At 41.1% G+C, this 17,556-nt stretch overlaps 1 protein-coding gene across 2 annotated transcripts; it reads left to right on the plus strand.

Moving 5' to 3' along the window:
• Window positions 1-1,901: 1,901 nt before the first annotated feature.
• Window positions 1,902-14,026, plus strand: LOC138594580 (stromal interaction molecule 2-like). Of its 2 annotated transcripts, none has more exons than XM_069665721.1 (12): window positions 1,902-1,998; window positions 4,538-4,668; window positions 5,895-6,006; window positions 6,293-6,404; window positions 6,545-6,660; window positions 8,480-8,657; window positions 8,748-8,925; window positions 9,117-9,278; window positions 9,398-9,498; window positions 9,583-9,833; window positions 10,288-10,483; window positions 10,649-14,026. In XM_069665721.1, exons 1-12 carry the CDS (start codon window positions 1,902-1,904, stop codon window positions 12,153-12,155), a joined length of 3,141 nt encoding a protein of 1,046 aa, XP_069521822.1. In that variant the 3' UTR covers window positions 12,156-14,026. The 2 variants fall into 2 exon arrangements, with proteins under 2 accessions (XP_069521822.1, XP_069521821.1); XM_069665720.1 differs by having other exon boundaries at window positions 1,979-2,025.
• Window positions 14,027-17,556: the final 3,530 nt, after the last annotated feature.

A 17,556-nucleotide genomic window follows, 5' to 3' on the forward strand; every position in this document is an offset into this window, starting at 1 on the left:
ATATTATCTACCTGGCTAGGTGTGATGCAAGTTAGTACTTTCATAAGGTCGACTGTGAGCTAGCCTGCTAAATCAACCTCATCGTGTCATCGTACTGGCAGCTTTACGAGCGTTTTCATTGCTCTTTTGTTTATGCAATAGGTGCCTTGACTCTCATAACCTGCCTTTTGTTTCCGACTGCTCTTTCTCTACATGGTGACACCCCGTCGTCTTTCAGTCTGGTGTATTGCTCTTAAAGTAAATCTGTGAAGGGTTGTCAGTGAAAGGTCATGAATAAAAACACGTTGAAGCTAAACATCACTTGTAGAAGTGTTTTTGTGGCTGTCTGTTTAATTTTCTGAGATATTCTAGAGTGTCACTCATATCTACATTTTTTTTCTTCTTTTAAATATGTCTCAGTTAAATTAAAGGGTATTGGTATAAGACTTAGGTTAGATCCAATCATGTTTAATGCATGTACTACATACTCAGATCTTGTTGATGCCTTATTGGTTACTCGGCACTCGGGCATGCTCCACAGGGTAGAGGTCAAATCTGCCCCCCTATTTTTAAACTGGAAGCCGAATTGCTGGAATGAAACCTGACACTTTGTTACTCTGTGTGTATGTGCAGTCTGTGCTCTGTTTATGTCCCTCTCTCTCTCCATGCTTCTACTTATAATTTTAGTTTAAGGTGGTATACTGTGTGCATTGTTTTTTTTCTTCTGTACTAGAGTGTTAAAAAAAAAAAAAGCCACATATAGACACCATTGCAAAGCCTATGAACAGGTGCACAAACAATTACTAAGCCCCACCGAATAGCTTGAAGATCTGTGAACAAGCATACAACTGTCAGACTCAGACAGCCTGGCCATGATTTGACATATGACACACTATTCCTGGCATGAGTAGGCCTATTATTTCCCATAGTGAGGTTTAAGGGGCTTTAATTGATCCTCCAACTAAACCAGGATCGTCAAGGCCATAGAAAGGGTAGTAATAATTGTTCTGTTAGTTCAACCCATCAATAATATTCATTATAGGCTCAGGTTTGTTACAAATGATAGACTCAGGCTATCCAAAAACTCTATATGGAGGTCACTGGATCAACCACACTGCAAATTTTGACCTCACAGTATGATGATCGTGTTGGGTGGGAGGGTGTTGGGGAACATAGTTAAGTGGTGGGGGCCCTGTTGCTAGAGAGGGAGACAGAGAGAAAGACAGACAGACAGACGGACAGAGACAGGCAGTCAGTTCCGAGTAAGAGTGTCACATCTACACGTCCCTGGGTGTTGGGAAATTGGTGACAGTGGAGAAAACAGAGCACTGGACAAGATGGCTTATAAAGAGACCAGAAGAAGACACTAAAAGCAGACACGGAAAGACTCCAACTGGACACGAGGGACAGAGAAGCAGTCTGCACCATTTGCAGGACTAAAGATTTAAACATCTGATCTGAAAAGGGGTGTTTCCACGCGCTCTTAAAATCACCGAGCACGTGGTTATAACACTGGATTTTAAGCCTCGGAACTTCTTAACTTTTTTTTGGCCTGATATGGATTTATAATTTTATTATCTGCCATTTGCCGGGATACCACTTTTGGAGTAGCCTTTTTTTGGATGGTTTGTGCCTGGGCTAAACAGAACTACAAACTTTCTGAAGATTCTTGGCACCTTTGAGCGCTTTCATCCATTATAGGGTTGCACTATATATCCAGCAGCTTGCCTAATTTCTCCAGTGAATCATCAGTGTCACATCTCGCTTCTGGCCGTACCCATAATAGCAACAGAGATCGCCTAACACCTTTCGCAGACTGACTCTGGTGCCCCCTACACGGGGGCTGTTGCAGCATATGTTCCTTCTCCGTCTGTTTTGTTGAGTTTATCACCTCTGGACGACAATATTATCTACCATCTAAGATGCTGCCTCTGTCCCTTCTGTTGCTCCTCGTTTACCCTGCTGCGCTCTTTGTGGCCTCACAGGGCGCCGTAGACTTCCAGGGTTTCACCTTCCACGGTGGGAGCGCAGTTTACGACCCAACAGGTAGGCCCGTATTCTGATGAGTGATGAACTAAACAGAGTCTTAATCACATGAGGAAGCTGGACATCCATTTTCATCCTTATGCTTGTCATTTTCGTCGTTCACTTCTGCCCACATGTCTACAGGCTTGGCATCAATACATCTCGTTTACACTTGGCATTGCTGAGAATGATAATCCGTCATGCGTCTGTGTGTAATTTTGCTTTCCAAGTGAATTCCTCATGATTTGCGATGGCTCATTCTCATCCGGCAATCTTATGACTAACAATAATAACACAAATATAATGTTTGGACAAGATGGAGGACTGGTGAGTCATTTAAATGATTGTGAATATTCCACATGCTTCCTTGAGCCTTTTCTTCCTCTTTCTTTCTCAGTCTTTAAAAAAGTTGCCATCACGCTCCTAAAACTTCGAGGACTTATTCCAGGGCTTTTATTTTGATAGTTTGACCTCAAGACTTAGCAGCTTCTGTCCTTAGCCCAGGACCTCAACAACCTCAGGTCATACGTGGAGGTTCTACAGGGACACCAATTACACACACTTGACACACACATGCACACACACACACCTTTCAGCGGGACTGTGCATAGACCATTGATATTTGATAGCCTATACAGCTGAGAGGTCTCCTCACAGTTCAGAAATGGAAGTTTAATCAACAACCAATGTTTCCATGTCCTCCTTTACATTGGTACACAGATACAGCTCCTGGCTGTGGGAATAAGCAGGTGAATGTGGATTATTTTTATTGATAATTAATCTCAACTGCATTTTAAGGGAGTCTGAAAATTACAGGGGAAGCAGGAGATTGAACTCTAACCATTAAGTTTTTACCAATCACTATCTTGCTGAGCGTCTCACATCCCGAATTTCCTCCCGGGGATAAATAAAGTATTTCTGATTCTGATCTGTCATGTATCTAGTTTCTTACGTGAGTCAAAGAAACAATAACGCCTTTCATTCAATTTCAGCTGCCAATATTCAGTTCAGTTTTTTCTTCTGCATCTATAAAGCTGTATACAGAAACACTTTGTACTCTAGCAGTATAGAGGCCTTAGACATTCACTTTTATTGCCCCAGAATTCACAATTCACTTTTAAATTGGGAAAGAGGAGAAGCAGGTGTCACAGGAGCTTGCTTTGATAGTGGGTTTTACTCGCAGACCCTTGACCCCCACTCCCTTCAGCTCCTTGGAAGACCAAAACTTGAGTCACAGAGACAAAATTGGGCTCTGACTCAGTTTGACACATGACGGAAAGCTGTGTGGCATCTTCTCATTTATTTACGTTAAGACAATGGACAGTTTAAAGCCTAATTACAGCTGTTGTTTCCATGATAATAATCCAGAGTCCTCACTGGCATGTGACCAAGTACATTCGGCCCACATAGTCTTGTAGTGAGCCGGCGTTCGGGATTGAACCTCAAACTTGTTCAGCAAACAAGTAAGAACTGCTTAAAGCTGTTAAAGACACATTTTTTGTTGCTTTTAATATGTTTATGACTTGCACACAAAGAATATTTGTGATGTAATGTTTGAAACACTGTAAAAATGTGTTTGCCTACAAGTGTCACATTGGAGATATGTGTTCACAGTAAGAACTTATGCTTCAGTACACAAGATCTATACTCACACAAGCAGCTTGAAACAACATGTCAGGCTCTTTGTTCAGTGGCATCTGCCTCCTGGTAGACAGAAAAGTACATAAAATCTTTGTTGCAAACAGACTGGACATTGAACATTATCACTGGTTAAAATGCAAAAAACAAACAAAAAAAAACACATGTAAATGTTAGGGATCGACCGATTATCGGTCGGGCCGATTATTGGCGCCGATATTCGGCATTTTGACGCATATCGGCATCGGCCTTTTTTTTTTCTTTTTTTATCCGACGGCAGATAAGAGTGCAGAGTGCTCACAAACACGGCGGAGAGGAGAAAAAGTTCATTTCTTTGCAAATTTTATTTAACTTTGTTTTATTTACTTAATAAAACTTCAGGAAGTTATTTATTTATTTATTTAAACTTTCAGTTAACTTTATAACTTTAACTTTGCTATACAATGATTTTAAATCAATTCTAGGAGAGACAAAGAAGGATGCCATGTGGCAAGCAGGATATCATATATGATTTATATTTCAACCTGCAATTGACAATTGATGACCCAAAGATTGTGTTTTAAGAGTATCCATGTCCATTGACTTAATGACATTTTTACTCGGCAAAAAGAAGAGACACCTCTGATGTACTGTAATAGAGAGGATTAAATAAGTAACACCATGCATTCCCTGAATGAGCCAAAAGTACTGTGGAAAATTAGCTGATCTTTCCAATCATCTCTCAAAGGAACATTGCTTGATCTTTAAATCAACAGAAGTAATTGATTGAGCTGGATCAATGTTTAATTTAAAGTAACTCCTTGTATAAGTTGAGTGATTTAATGTGATAGCAATATTTATCATGTGACTATGTGAAGGGACTGATGTAATGTCATTGTCATCCCGTCTCATGTAGATCCCTGCATGGTGGTGGCTCCACCGTGTATGAGCGAGGCCGACCGCTTCAGCCTGGATGCCCTGCAGAGCATCCATCAGAAGATTGACGATGACCAAGATGGTGGGATTGAGGTGGAGGAGAGCGTAGAGGTACAAAGATTACTCCTCATTAAATATATACCTCATTAGCTGTTGTAAATTGTTGTGCGTGTCTGTTTATTGCATGAAAGAGACAGACAGGGTATAGCAATACAACAACAGGTGGTGGAGTCAAATGCTACTAAGGATAGCGAGGGTATAACTTTGCTTTTGGCTCAGTGACAAAATTGGTCTGCACTAATAGAATACTGTAACACTGGTGACCTTCATAATCATACTTATGAGTATTACTCCTTCATGTTTTCTAAATCCAACTTCCCTCTTTAGCCACTTGGCTGAAGTTGCCTCAAATCAAACAACACTGTAGAAATACAAAGTAGAGAGGAAATATCAGTGTAAATCTATGTGTATCTATGGCTTGCATGAAATGTATAATTAAATGAATTGCATTAAATAACCATGGAGAAATAACCAAATGTTGATGGTGAAATAATATATATTCTAAATATTACAAATATTGACACATATATCTGTTTTACAGACCACAAATTATCATCAACAATTTATAACCACGTCTGAACATGTTTTTTCTTTAACAAAAACATCTTGTTAACGAGTCAAAAACACATTTTTCATTTAGTCATCTAAGCAAACTATCAGTCTTTCATCCATACATATGGCTCTCTATGTGTGTTTAAAGACAGTTTTACTGCATGCAAAGTATATTTGTAATTTTGTGTAACATGTTCTTTGTGTAACGTTACAAGTTTAAAGTATTATGTTCAAGGGGGCGTGTGTCTCTAGTTGTTTGTGACATTGGTTTTAAATCCAGAATTCTAGAATGCCCCCCCCCTACTAGAATGTAGTTCAGGGACACAGTATCCAGGGGCTCAAGTTGCGGTTGCCATAGAGACTCGAGGGGACGGGCTGGGGCTCATCAGAACATAGCCCCAAGATTCCGCTAGCCATCATATGAAGCCTCCGTTTACAGCCAAGGACGCATACCAAGATAGCACATAACACATGCACGCACACACGCAATACACACACATGCTTCTGAGTACATTCTAAATAAAATAAAGTCTCAAAACAACCAATCCTTTTTCCTAGGTTGAAATCCAAGAACATAACACACTGCAACACCCACCCATTTTATTTTAGACTGGGAGGTTAAGAGTTTGAGTCTAATGTTATGTGCTTGTGACTTGCTGTTTAAAATTGCATCTAAAATAGTAACAATATTATCACCTCTTTTCTGTCCCTTTCTTTCTTTGCAGTTCATCATTGAAGATATGAAGCAGCAGCAGACCAACAAACACAGCCACTTGCACAGAGAAGACCAACACATCACAATTGAGGAGCTCTGGAGGGGCTGGAAGTCTTCTGAAGGTGTGTATGTGTATGTGTCTGTGTGTGTGTCTGTGTGTGTGTGTGTGTGTCTGCTCTGTGCTCCCATGTTCAGAAGATAACTCTGCAAAGGTGATCTCTTATATTTTCCTATAATAAATATTAAAAAAACATGCAACGGTAGTTAAACATTAAAATCGGAGTCACAAAATAAAATCAGGGTTTTATAAGGTTTTACCATAAATGCATCTCTGCTCACTGGTATACGTATGAAAGAAAGAGAGAGAGAGAGAGTCTAACATAATCTTCTCTCCTATCTATCTTTCAGTACATAATTGGACTCAAGATGATGTGATCCGCTGGCTGAAGGAATTTGTTGAGTTGCCACAGTATGAGAGGAACTTTAAAGATTTTAAGGTCAATGGAAACACACTTCCCAGGTGAGAATACCCAATGATGATGTCAACCAAGACTCTCTCATATGTGCAGTTGACCAAGCAAATGACTCAAATTGAAAACAGGTCAGTTGCTGTTAAGGTTCACATCATCACGTTGAACTGCCTATGACATCTGTGTGCAGGATTGCAGCTAATGAGCCTTCATTCCTGAGTGGACAGCTGAGGGTTCAGGACCAGAGGGACAAACAGAAACTCAACATCAAAGCTCTGGATGTTGTTCTGTTTGGACCCCCTACACGTAAGAACAAGTCCTAACCTTCTCTCTCCCTACTCTCATGTCTCTGTAATGTATCGGCTCCTGTTCTGTCTACCAACTCTCAGAGTTCCCCCAAATTTTTCTAGTAGACATGCAACCAATGTCATGCAATCAACGTTGTTTATCCAAATAAGCTCCTGTGTGGCGTTGGTGCATTAAGATCTTTAAGGTTATGGGGTTTACAACAGCCGCTTTGTTGATTCCATTTTCTGCTATGTGTCCCGGGCTGGGTTGCAGTGGCAGCAGGTCCAAGTTAGCACATGCTTCCCTCTCCCCTGCAACATTTTCCAGCTTCTCCTTGGGGATCCCAAGGTGTTCCAAGGCCAGATGGGATATATAATCCCTCCAGCAAGCTCTGGGTCTGCCCCGGGGTCTCCTCACCATTGGATGCATCCTCTACATAAAGCTGAGTCGCAATTCTGAGGTCCCCAAACCATTCATTCTTCTTCAGTTTCACCTTGAGATCCTGTTGATCAAAATCACATAATCAGTGACAAGGGACAACCCAGTCTGAGGCCAATTTTCACAGGGAATGCGTTCGATTTTGTACTTAGGATATATACACAGTCCTCTCTTTAGTTGTAGAAGGAACAGATTTTCCTGTAGCAATGGCCCCAGTATCCCTTTTTAAAAATCGGAGCCACCCCCTTTGGGGACAGGCACTGTTCCAAACCTTTCACCAACACTGAAGCCCAAAAATGGTAAGAGCCTTCAGCATCTCAGAGCTAGGCGCATTGGGGTTTCTGAAGGGGTTTCTTGACTACCATAGCGACCTCTACCAAGAATCTAGGTGAGTCTTTTCCTAGATCTTATTGCTCTGACTTCTTATCAGAGGAGAACTTGATCGGGTTGATGTGTGTCATGAACCAGGGACCAAAAGGAAGGACTCAACAGCAAACTCAAAACCAGTGGACAGATTTCAGGATGGTTTTATGCCAGGCAAGGTTTGGTACACAAAAAGCAGTCAGAATCAAGCAGAGGTATCCAAAAAACGTGAGGCGAAAAGGCAAGGTAAAAAGGGAAAACAGGGTCAGAATCAGAGGTCAAAAAACGAGAGCTGGGAACAAAATGCTGGAACGCGACACAAGAGTACAAACGAACTGGCGACAAGACGGGAAGACAGGGGGTAAAACACATGAGGTAATGAGGGTGATGAGACACAGCTGGGGAGAGCACAATCAGGAGCAGGTGAGCACACGACGGGGGAGGGGCAGGACACAGACCTGAAACAGAGACGGGGGGAACAGGGGTGAGTGATTTCAAAATAAAACAGGAAATACTAGACAAGACACATGAGGAACGGGCAGACATTACAATGTGTTCCTCAAAGTGCTCAACGGTATGCCAGTGCGGATCACCAGTTCTCCTCCCCTGCTTAAGACAGCCTGAGCCAAGCCCTGCTTTCCCCTCTAATGATTTGCCAGAACTTCCTTGAGTTCAACCAAAAGTCCTTCTCTATAGCCTCCCCGAACTATTCCCATGCCCAGGTTTTTGCTTCCCCAAAAAACTAAGCCTAAGCCCATGTGCATTTTCTTATTTGAATATTCCCAACTGTTAATATTGTGTGTCAAAATCCCATAAACCCCCAAAACCCCACCTGAACCTACGCAAACTGCGTTTGCGCTGTAAGGCTGGATATGCAGGGGCTAAAACCTTTTTTCACTTGAAATATGCAAGCCGCTTGTTTGTCATTGTGCTTTGCTCCATGTTCCAAACTTTGTGTCATTTGTCTATTGCACTTTCTATGATGCACTAATGATCCATCCAACATTAATGATCATGACCTTCAATTCCACAATAGGTCCCCCTCATAACTACATGAAGGACCTGCTGCTAATTGTATCTGTGGTGATGGGAATTGGAGGCTGCTGGTTTGCCCAGGTCCAGAACAAAGCCAGTAAAGTCCACATATCAAGGATGATGAAAGATTTGGAAAGTCTGCAGAGGGCTGAACAGAGCCTCATAGAGCTGCAGGAACAGTGAGTATTCAGAATTCTTTCTCTACCTGTACATTCATGAATTGTATATATATATTTTTTGACTGCACTAAAAATGTTTTACTCACTAAGGCTGGAACGTGCCCAGGAAGAAAAGCGTAATGTTGCCGAGGAGAAACAGAACCTGGAGGAGAAGATGAGGGACGAGATCATAGGGGCGCAGGAGGAGGCTCATCGTCTGCACAGGCTGAGACAAGGAGCTGTCAGTGAGCTCAGCCGCCTTCGATATGCAGAGGAAGAGCTAGAGCAGGTAAATACGCTGCTTAGCATACAACTGGACGACCAAACATCACAAATGCTGCACTTAATACTTGTTGTGCTTGCTATAGTTTGGAATGTTTAAACAATTTAAAGTGAGGGATTTGAGCTGTAACTGCTGTTTATAATAATTCAACAACATACTTACATACTCTATAATGTTGACTGATGCTGCCCCCTCAGGTTCTCGGGGCACTTAAGCAAGCGGAAATGGAAATGCATGCCAGCTGGACTGCCTCAGAGGCCCTCCAGCAGTGGCTGCAGTTAACCCATGAGGTAGAGGTTCAGTACTACAATGTCAAAAAGCAGAGTGCAGAACTGCAGCTTGCTACCGCAAAGGAAGAGGTAATGGTTACAAGTAGAGACACACATGACAAACACAATAGTAATACTTAGAGTGACTCCACTTAATACATCAGCAAAGTAATGCATACGTAATGTCCTGCACCTGTCCTCCCTTGTAGGCAGAGAGGATCAAGAGGAAGAGGAGCTCTCTGCTTGGGACTCTCCATGTAGCCCACAGTTCATCTCTAGACCAAGTTGACCAAAAGATCCTGGAGGCAAAGTGAGTCATTACCTGTGCAAAACTTGTTTGTGACTGTCACCGTAAATGTGTAACATATTTCATAGAAATCTTTGTCTCCAAAAGGAATGCCCTGTCTGAAGTAACAGCCTGTCTACGGGAGCGCCTCCATCGATGGCAACAGATTGAGCGTCTCTGTGGCTTCCCCATCATCAGGAATCCTGGCCTAGCAAACCTCACTGCTCAGCTCTACTCAGACTCAGGTGCCCTTGGATTACCGCGGGCGTCCCAACCTTGTTCATGCCATAGCTCTATCCATGGATCTATAGAGGATCTGTTAGAAGATCCTACGTCTCCATTATTGCCGCAGATGCCAGGTAAGAGAAATCAATGATAATGAGTAGTGTTTTTGAGTCTTTATTTGTACCAATTGAAGAAAGAAGTGAGGTGGTAAGCGCTTTCACCTCACAGCAAGAAGGTTCCTGGTTCAAACTTTCTGTTTGGAGCTTGCATGTTTTCCCCTCGTCTGCAGGGTTTCTCTTGGACAGCTTTTGTAACTGAATAGGGCTAGCATCTTCCCAAATGGCTAGCATGGAAATGATTAGCTCACCCATTGTCAACAATGCCTGAGAGTAGTGCCTCAGTTGCTTCTAGATAAATCTGTCAGACAAATCTGGCTGTTCAGTCTCTGATACAAGGCTTTTAGGGTTGAAAACTAGAGGTACATATTTAGTGCTACATGCTCATTGCTCATTGTTACTTCTTCATTCGTGTCTGCTATGTGTGGGCTGACCAGATTTGCTAATTTGTCCATCTTTGGCCTTTCTCCAGTTCCTCCAGTTACAACACTGAAGCGTTCTCCTCGAACACAGGGATCCACCATATGTCGGTCAAGACGTCCTGGCGTCATCACTCAGCCACCGGCCACCATGATCTCTCCGGACCCTGACCTTCTCATCCCAATCCGAGCCCCTTATCCTTGTCTTGATGAAGAACCAGAGCGCTTTCTGAAAACTCTTAAGAAACAGTAAGTCTCCCTGCTAACATATTTTAGAGGTCATTTTCTCATGCTAGACCACTGCATTTTTGTTACACCTTGGTGGTTTTCATTTTTCACTCCTTAATTTCTTTCTTTGTCCTTTCTTTGTCCCTTCCCTTCCTATTTTCTTGCTCTCCTTTCTCTGACTAATAGAGACTCAGAGGAGAGGTTTTCAGACACCGAGTATATGACTTCACTTCCTTTGGGCAAAATGTTCCCGAGCGCAACTGTTGACAATTCTTCTCATGACGAAACTGAGTTGCTTTTAGACAGCTCCATTACAAAGCCTTTGAGTAAAGAAGCAGAAGCTGTTATTGAATCTCCAGTTCGCAAAATTTATATAGAAGAACTTGAAGCTTCTGTTGATGTATCGAGGAAGATGGCAAAAGACCTAGTGTTGGATACTTCTTTGGAAACCTCTTCTTTTATGATGCCCCAAGAAGAGTCTTTGGTGGAGGCTACGTCCAGGAAGATATCCAGAGACAGGAGTGAAGTTCCTTTGAATGTTGCAGTCAGAAAGTGCCTTTCCAATGAGTTGGATGCAGAATTTCCTGCCAGGAAAGTAGAGAGAGATACGATAGGGGAACTGATGGACACTGCTTCAAGGAGTGTATACAGAGAAAGAAGTGACTTACCTATGGACCTAAGAAAAATGATTTGGAATGAAATAGAAGCAAAAACAGATGTGGCACCTAGGAAGACATCAAAAGATATGATGGGGGCTTCAGTGGACAGTGCTTCAAGAAAGATGTTACGAGATGATGTTGACTATCCGTTTGACTCAGTATCCAGAAGGGTAACAAGAGACTCAATGGGAATGTCCATAGACACAGGTCCCAGAAAGCTTGCATGGAATAAAGGTGAATGCCAGCTTGCTTCTTCTGTGAGGGCTTTAGCAATGGACAACATAGTTGAGACCACTAGAATACCACAGAGAAAGATATCCAGAGAAGAGCTGGAGGAATATGGTGCAGATGCTGCTTCCATAAAGATGTTACACAGAGAGAAATTAGAATCACTTCTGGATACCTCATCCTCAACAGAGAAGCAAGAATTTGGTTTGGAACCAACAAGTAGGAGGATGCTGAGAGATGAACTTGAGATGTCTGCTGGTTCTCTCAGAAGGAGAATACCAAGACTGACAAGAGATGACAGTGACAGTTCCACAGACACCCACTCGGGAAAAGTTTACTTTGAAAGAGTTGATGTGCCAACTGAAATGCCTAGACAATCCATAATGAGGGAGGAATTGGGAGCATCTGAATTAGGTTCATCCCCAGGTCCCATTGGACAGCCAGACCTTATGGTAACCAATCAGGGGCCATGGAAGTCATCATCAGACCATTTTACTGTGGGCCCACTGAGCCAACTTGTTTATGATGGAATCCTTGAGAAGTCCTGCAACTCCATGGCTACAACCCCAACCAGCCTCTCTGCCTCAACACCCAACCTGCCCCAGAGCAGGCTGCCAGCAGAGGTAGAGCCACCATTGCCACCAACAAGGATTGCTTTTCCATCTTCTGCATCATCCAATGAGACTGGAAATGAAAGGCACAAGGAAAAGGAAAAGAGCAAGAAATCCTTAAAGCTTAAAAATCTTTTTAAAAAGAAATATGAGTCAACTCAAGAGAAGCTTCAAAGTGGCCTTCAGAAACTCTGACAATTGGCTTTTTTCTTTTTGTTTTCATTACATTGGACAAGACAACCCTACATTGTGTTAGTAGTATATGTTCTTGCGCCCACCTGTGTGCCCATGGGTGTTTCGGTCTTAAAATGACGTGTGATCAGGACCATTGGTGGTGTGTTGCTGTCTTGAGGCAGCAGAAAGTGACTTTTTACTAGGAAGCCTGGGCGTCGGAAAGCTTTAGATCTCCCGCCTCGTAACATCATTGTACTTCTTTCTGCTTTGTGCGGCTGTTCTTGGGATGCCAGAAGGAAGGACCATGCTCACTGCTTCCCCTTCCAAAGCCTGCTTCACCTCTGGAAGATTTATGTTTGAGCCCTGCACATGCCACCCAAGCAGGAGACTGACACCAAGCTGTTCATGGTGCACATGTCAAATCTACGCAAAAACTCACAAACTCACACACAACTAAGAGGTAAATTTGTCATGGACCTCAAACACAGCTACAAGTGCCACCAAAAATCACTGACGAGTGTCTATTATGCATACAGGGGGCATAGGTACATAGGCATTGAGAGAAGTTAAATGTGCCAGAGTGACCTGAGGTGGTCTTTGAGAGAATAATGGCTGAAATATGCTGTATAAATATCAATGTCTGCCTGCAGGCGTGCCTGGCTTTGAAAAGCCATGGGTGATGACGCCCTAAATGCACTTGCGCAGTGCTCTTTAGACAATGCGCTATAGATTATTTAAAAAGGACAAAAGTGTCTGAGTGGAGAGTTTGATAGTTTTTACATAACTTATTTTATATTTGAAACCGATCTCTTTTCTCTCATTAAGTCTTATGTAGACATGTGGTTGATACCATATATTATTTTAGATGCACATTTCTTTGGGGTATGCCATATTCGGAGGATGTTTAAAATGACAATGCTCTTCTGTTTAACAGAGACAATGCTTGAATTGAATTAAAACTTCGAGTGAGGTTGCACACATCACAATTAGCAAGAACATTTAAAAACAGAGTAAAGGTATTTTGTCAATAAGCCCCTTACGATGATTACGATTTGCAGTGGTAGGAACAGTTTTGATTATTTCACGATAGATTTCTGGACTTGTGTTTTTCTCTGTTTTCTTCTCACTGGTTAGAGATTGGTGGGGCTCGGTTAGAAAAACAGGATGTTGTGTATTTCCATAAATCAGGATTCATCCAATTTTGAAGTATCTAGTCAGTAATGGGTTGTTTGATTATGAAAGTACCACAGCTTCACAGTCCAGATGAAGCAGATAAGCTTAAGAGTTGTTTCTTTTTTAGGGTCTGACTCTTAAAAATAGTACTTAGACCTTTTTTTTTTCTTAACTTTACGTTCGATTGTTTATTTAGTCCTCACAGTCAGTTGTAACTCAGGATTGACTTAGCATTTGAAAGTTTTCAGGGGGTTTATACGACCTTGTGTTATCTCCAGAACAATCAAAAGTTCGAATGCACTTTTAAGGTGTGGTTCACCTGTAAATGTTGCTGAATCAGAGACAAAATATGTTTTAATGATGTTGTTCCCTGATGCACATGCTGGCATCATTGAAGTTGCTTGCTGCTTTTGATTTATTTGGGCACTGTAACATACACGTGCTGGTACTGCGGACACAGCATTGAAGTGATGTTTTCACAGAATGCAGTTGGGCATTTTTGAAAACTGGCGCACCGGAAGTAAACAAAGGTTTAGGAATTTGTCAGACTTGGTCCTGATCCTGTGGATCGACATGGGATAAGTTTTATTTAAATGTTCTGCTTTAATTTTAGAGATGCTCTTGAACAGTTTGCGAGGGTTAGGCCACTTTTTTATTGAGTGCATTTCAATGCATACCATGAATGTTGATGTTCTTAGAGGATTTATGTTTCTTTAGTTGTTTACAGGCATAAAGTCAGACATTGAGTACTTTATTTGAAGTCAGTGTTCAGATTTGTAGATTTTATTTGTTTAAAATTGCCAATTTGAATAAATATTTTCTTGTCTTTAATTTTTTGATTCAGTGCTAAGTGTAAGGCCTTATATGAATAAAAAGTTTGACCTTGTCTCAGACACATGTTACTTAAATGGCTGTTTCTTGTACTTTTGTTATCTCATGACACACACTCGCACTGTTCTGCAATAAAACAAGAAACATTGTCAGCAGGACAATAATTTCAATACTCTGTGAAAGAAATATGAAATGTTAAATTACAGCTTAAAAATAAATATCTGTATGACAATATCTATAAATATTTAATATAATATATAACCTACGTCCGAATGATTTGCTGAAAGTAGGATATAAGTACGTTTTTGTTTTGTTTTGTTTTTTACAGTTTTTATGATTCATAGCCTTTATTCTAAAATGCATTAGTGAGCTTATTATCAATGTTGATTTCTGATCTCTTCCTAAGCTAAAACATTATTCTGTTCTTTAAAAACAAACATACAGGTCTAAAAAACATCTCTTTTCCATCTTTTGGTTACTTACATTTTCTCAAAATAATAGACCTAAATGAGAATATTTGATTTGGAAGTAGTGAAAAATGTTGTATACAATATTATAAAGTTCATTTTACACAAACACAAACCTATAAAGAGTAGAACCAGAGAAAAACAGATTTTTGCAGTGGTCTCCTAATTTTTTCTGACGCTGTATATTTAAATACTTCCCATTCTCTACTCCCCTTGTATGAAACCTTTTTGGTGACTCCTCAAAATGAAGCAATTTCTACTTTTGACCTGTTGTTACAGGTTGTAGCTTTAGTCTGAACAGCTTTGCGAGTTATGTAGTTTTTCTCTCTCAAATGATTCTTTAATTTAGAGATCCTTAAAGGATAGACAAATCCAGCACATAAAGAGAGACATTTTCAAAGTGTAATGTACTTTGCAATATTGTTGGTTGGATAATGTGCATTGTCCCTTGTTAGGAAGTATAAACACAAACACATCACACAAAGAGAAGTCAGAGAAGACTTACTGAGTAGAATCCTTGTTGTCATGTTGCCGTAACTATAAAAGTATCTGTGAGAAATGTTGTCCTGGTCCAACACCTTGGTCCGCTCAGTTCCACAGTAGTAGAGACCCTCATCAGAATCAGTGACGTTCATGATCAGCAGGTCGTAGGAGTGAGAGGACTGGTTCTTCACAAAGTGGAAACGGGGGAGGGGATTCAGAACGCCTGCAGCGTGTCAGGGTTTGGATTTTAAACAAGAAGGTTGAGGACCCAGATGCAGACTTTGATATGATTAAATAAAAAAAAGGCAAAAAAATGTAAAAACAAAATCTAAAATCCAACAAAAGACAAAAAAGGAAAACCAAAGGTAGAGCAAAAAACTAGAGTTTTTTTTTCAGTTGAATCAAACAACAGAAATTTAAGTTTTTACCGAAAAAAAGAGGAGAGCCACAACACAAACAGTCAGCCTGTCCATGTGTTAGGGTGACTGTAGAGTGGAGTTTACAGGTAGCTTATAAGAAAGACCCGAAAGACATTTCCTTGAAAGGAAATGAATGTGGTGACTGGTGAGTCGAACAAAAGATTTTTTTTTTGGTGTGGTTGTTTTCTATTGGTGTGAAGCTATGTGATGGTCTCAGCAGAGTGAAGATCAGATGAAATCAGAGGTACTTTCAAGTAAAAGCCACTGAGCTCTCACCTCCAACCAAGCAGCCGGCTAGTCTGGAACTAACAATACCCAGAGGTCATTAGTAGACTTTAAAGTGCATTTGTTTTAGGCAGGAGATTTTTACTCGTATACACCCTTCATTTGAAACATTATTTTACTGACATTCAGAGATACAGTTAATATAATAATACTAACCAAAGGGATTCTTGTTTGCAGGTCAATGAAACTTTTTAACCCTTTCTAGACATCTCTGACAATATCATCTATCAGTTGATATCGTCAGTTCTCATTAGGCCATTTGACCGTTTTTCAGACAGCTTTTAATTGTGCATTATGAATAAGCGGCGGCACTGTGGTACAGTGTTTAGCACTGGTATATCACAGCAAGAAGGTTCTTCAGTCGAGTCCTAGTTCGGCCGACATTGTTTGCATGTTCTCCTGCGCAGGTTCTCTCCCAGTACGGATAGATTGTCTGTGTAACTGTCTCAGAGACATATAACAGTAAGATTTTAAATGTTTTTGTCATAATTCATGAATATTGAGGTCATACATCCATTAAAAGGATTCAAAAATGTAATAAATAAGATGTTAAAAAGGGTAACATTGATAAAAATGTGTCTAAAAAAATACCACCATAAACCAATGTTAATGTAAAATTTTAGGAACTTTAAGGAACTTTCGGTTTGTCCCCCCTGTGGACAAAGCCGTACCTCTTATCTCTTTGCTGATTTTGTCCTGTACATGCTTAAAGCTGTAGTAGGTTACATTATTAAAACTACATTTTTGTCATATTTGCTCAAACTGTCGCTTTAAACATGCAGTATTACATGATAGAGATAATTATGTTCCTCTGGCTCCTCCTACTGCTCCTAATGGCATTTTGCAAGAATCCAACGCTCCAGCCACACAACCAATCAGAGCCAAGCAGTCTCTCAGGCTGCTGTCAATCACACGCTGCGCAGCAGCACTCCTCTGCGCATGCTCACACGGTCAAGCTTAATTTCTTCGGCGTGCGCAGGGTCAGTCGGTTTGTGTCCATTAAGGCTTGAAAACAACCACCGAGAATCAAAAAACTGCCAACTAGGCTTATACTACAAAGACACTAAAGAAGATAAATGAGGAAAAGCAAGCTAAAAAGAAAGAGTTAGACCGAGACAGAAATGAAACGAGGGTAGCAGCATTTCCGAGGTGGCGAGAGCTATGGGACCTGAAAGGATTAAAAAGCGAAGTTGAATTAGACAGTTCTACTCTACAGGTAATTACCCCAGCTTCATTCCTGCTGTATTTGTTTCACATGGCTAAGATGTCTGCGGTTACTGGGACGTTGTGTTACTGTTGGTGTTGCAGTCGGGCTAAGGTTAGCTTGTTCTCAATGTGGCTACTGTACACAACATTGTTTCATGGCAGTGTGGCTGAAAATATGTTTGTGAAGTGCCCAGGCAGTGTGACGTTTCAGACTTTCTCCTGATAGCTCTGTGTGCCTGTGCTCTCACCGCTAAATGTTCACATCAGTGTGTTACTGCTTAGTTGGCACTGTTTATTCCACAGTCTCTGTTAGCCAACTAAGTGCTGGTGGTTTTGCCGCTGGTTTGGTGTGTGTATCTGCTTTGGAGGCAGGACTGAGCGCCGCGGAGAGAGAGGGGGAGGGACCTGGAGGTTATAATTTTTCAAATTTTGAAGCAAAGTCCGCTCTCTTCTCCATTTTACCTACTGCAGCTTTAAGTGGTAGTTTTATTAACAAAAATCTCATCCTGCTTTCTTTCATAGTCATATGCATTACTCACTTTAAATATATGCCCTGGA

This window comes from Semicossyphus pulcher, unplaced genomic scaffold, assembly GCF_022749685.1.
Source record: "Semicossyphus pulcher isolate SPU_LCO1_2020_fin unplaced genomic scaffold, fSemPul1.0.p SCAF_17, whole genome shotgun sequence".
Taxonomy (NCBI): domain Eukaryota; kingdom Metazoa; phylum Chordata; class Actinopteri; order Labriformes; family Labridae; genus Semicossyphus; species Semicossyphus pulcher.

What these genes read in the sequence shown, in the direction of transcription:
- LOC138594580 (XM_069665721.1), top strand. Translation starts at nt 1,902, where the DNA reads ATGCTGCCTCTGTCCCTTCTGTTGCTCCTCGTTTACCCTGCTGCGCTC. An exon ending in GGGCTGGAAGTCTTCTGAAG is followed by an intron (nt 6,007 to 6,292) that starts GTGTGTATGTGT and finishes TCTATCTTTCAG; the next exon opens with TACATAATTGGACTCAAGAT. An exon ending in CTCATAGAGCTGCAGGAACA is followed by an intron (nt 8,658 to 8,747) that starts GTGAGTATTCAG and finishes TTACTCACTAAG; the next exon opens with GCTGGAACGTGCCCAGGAAG.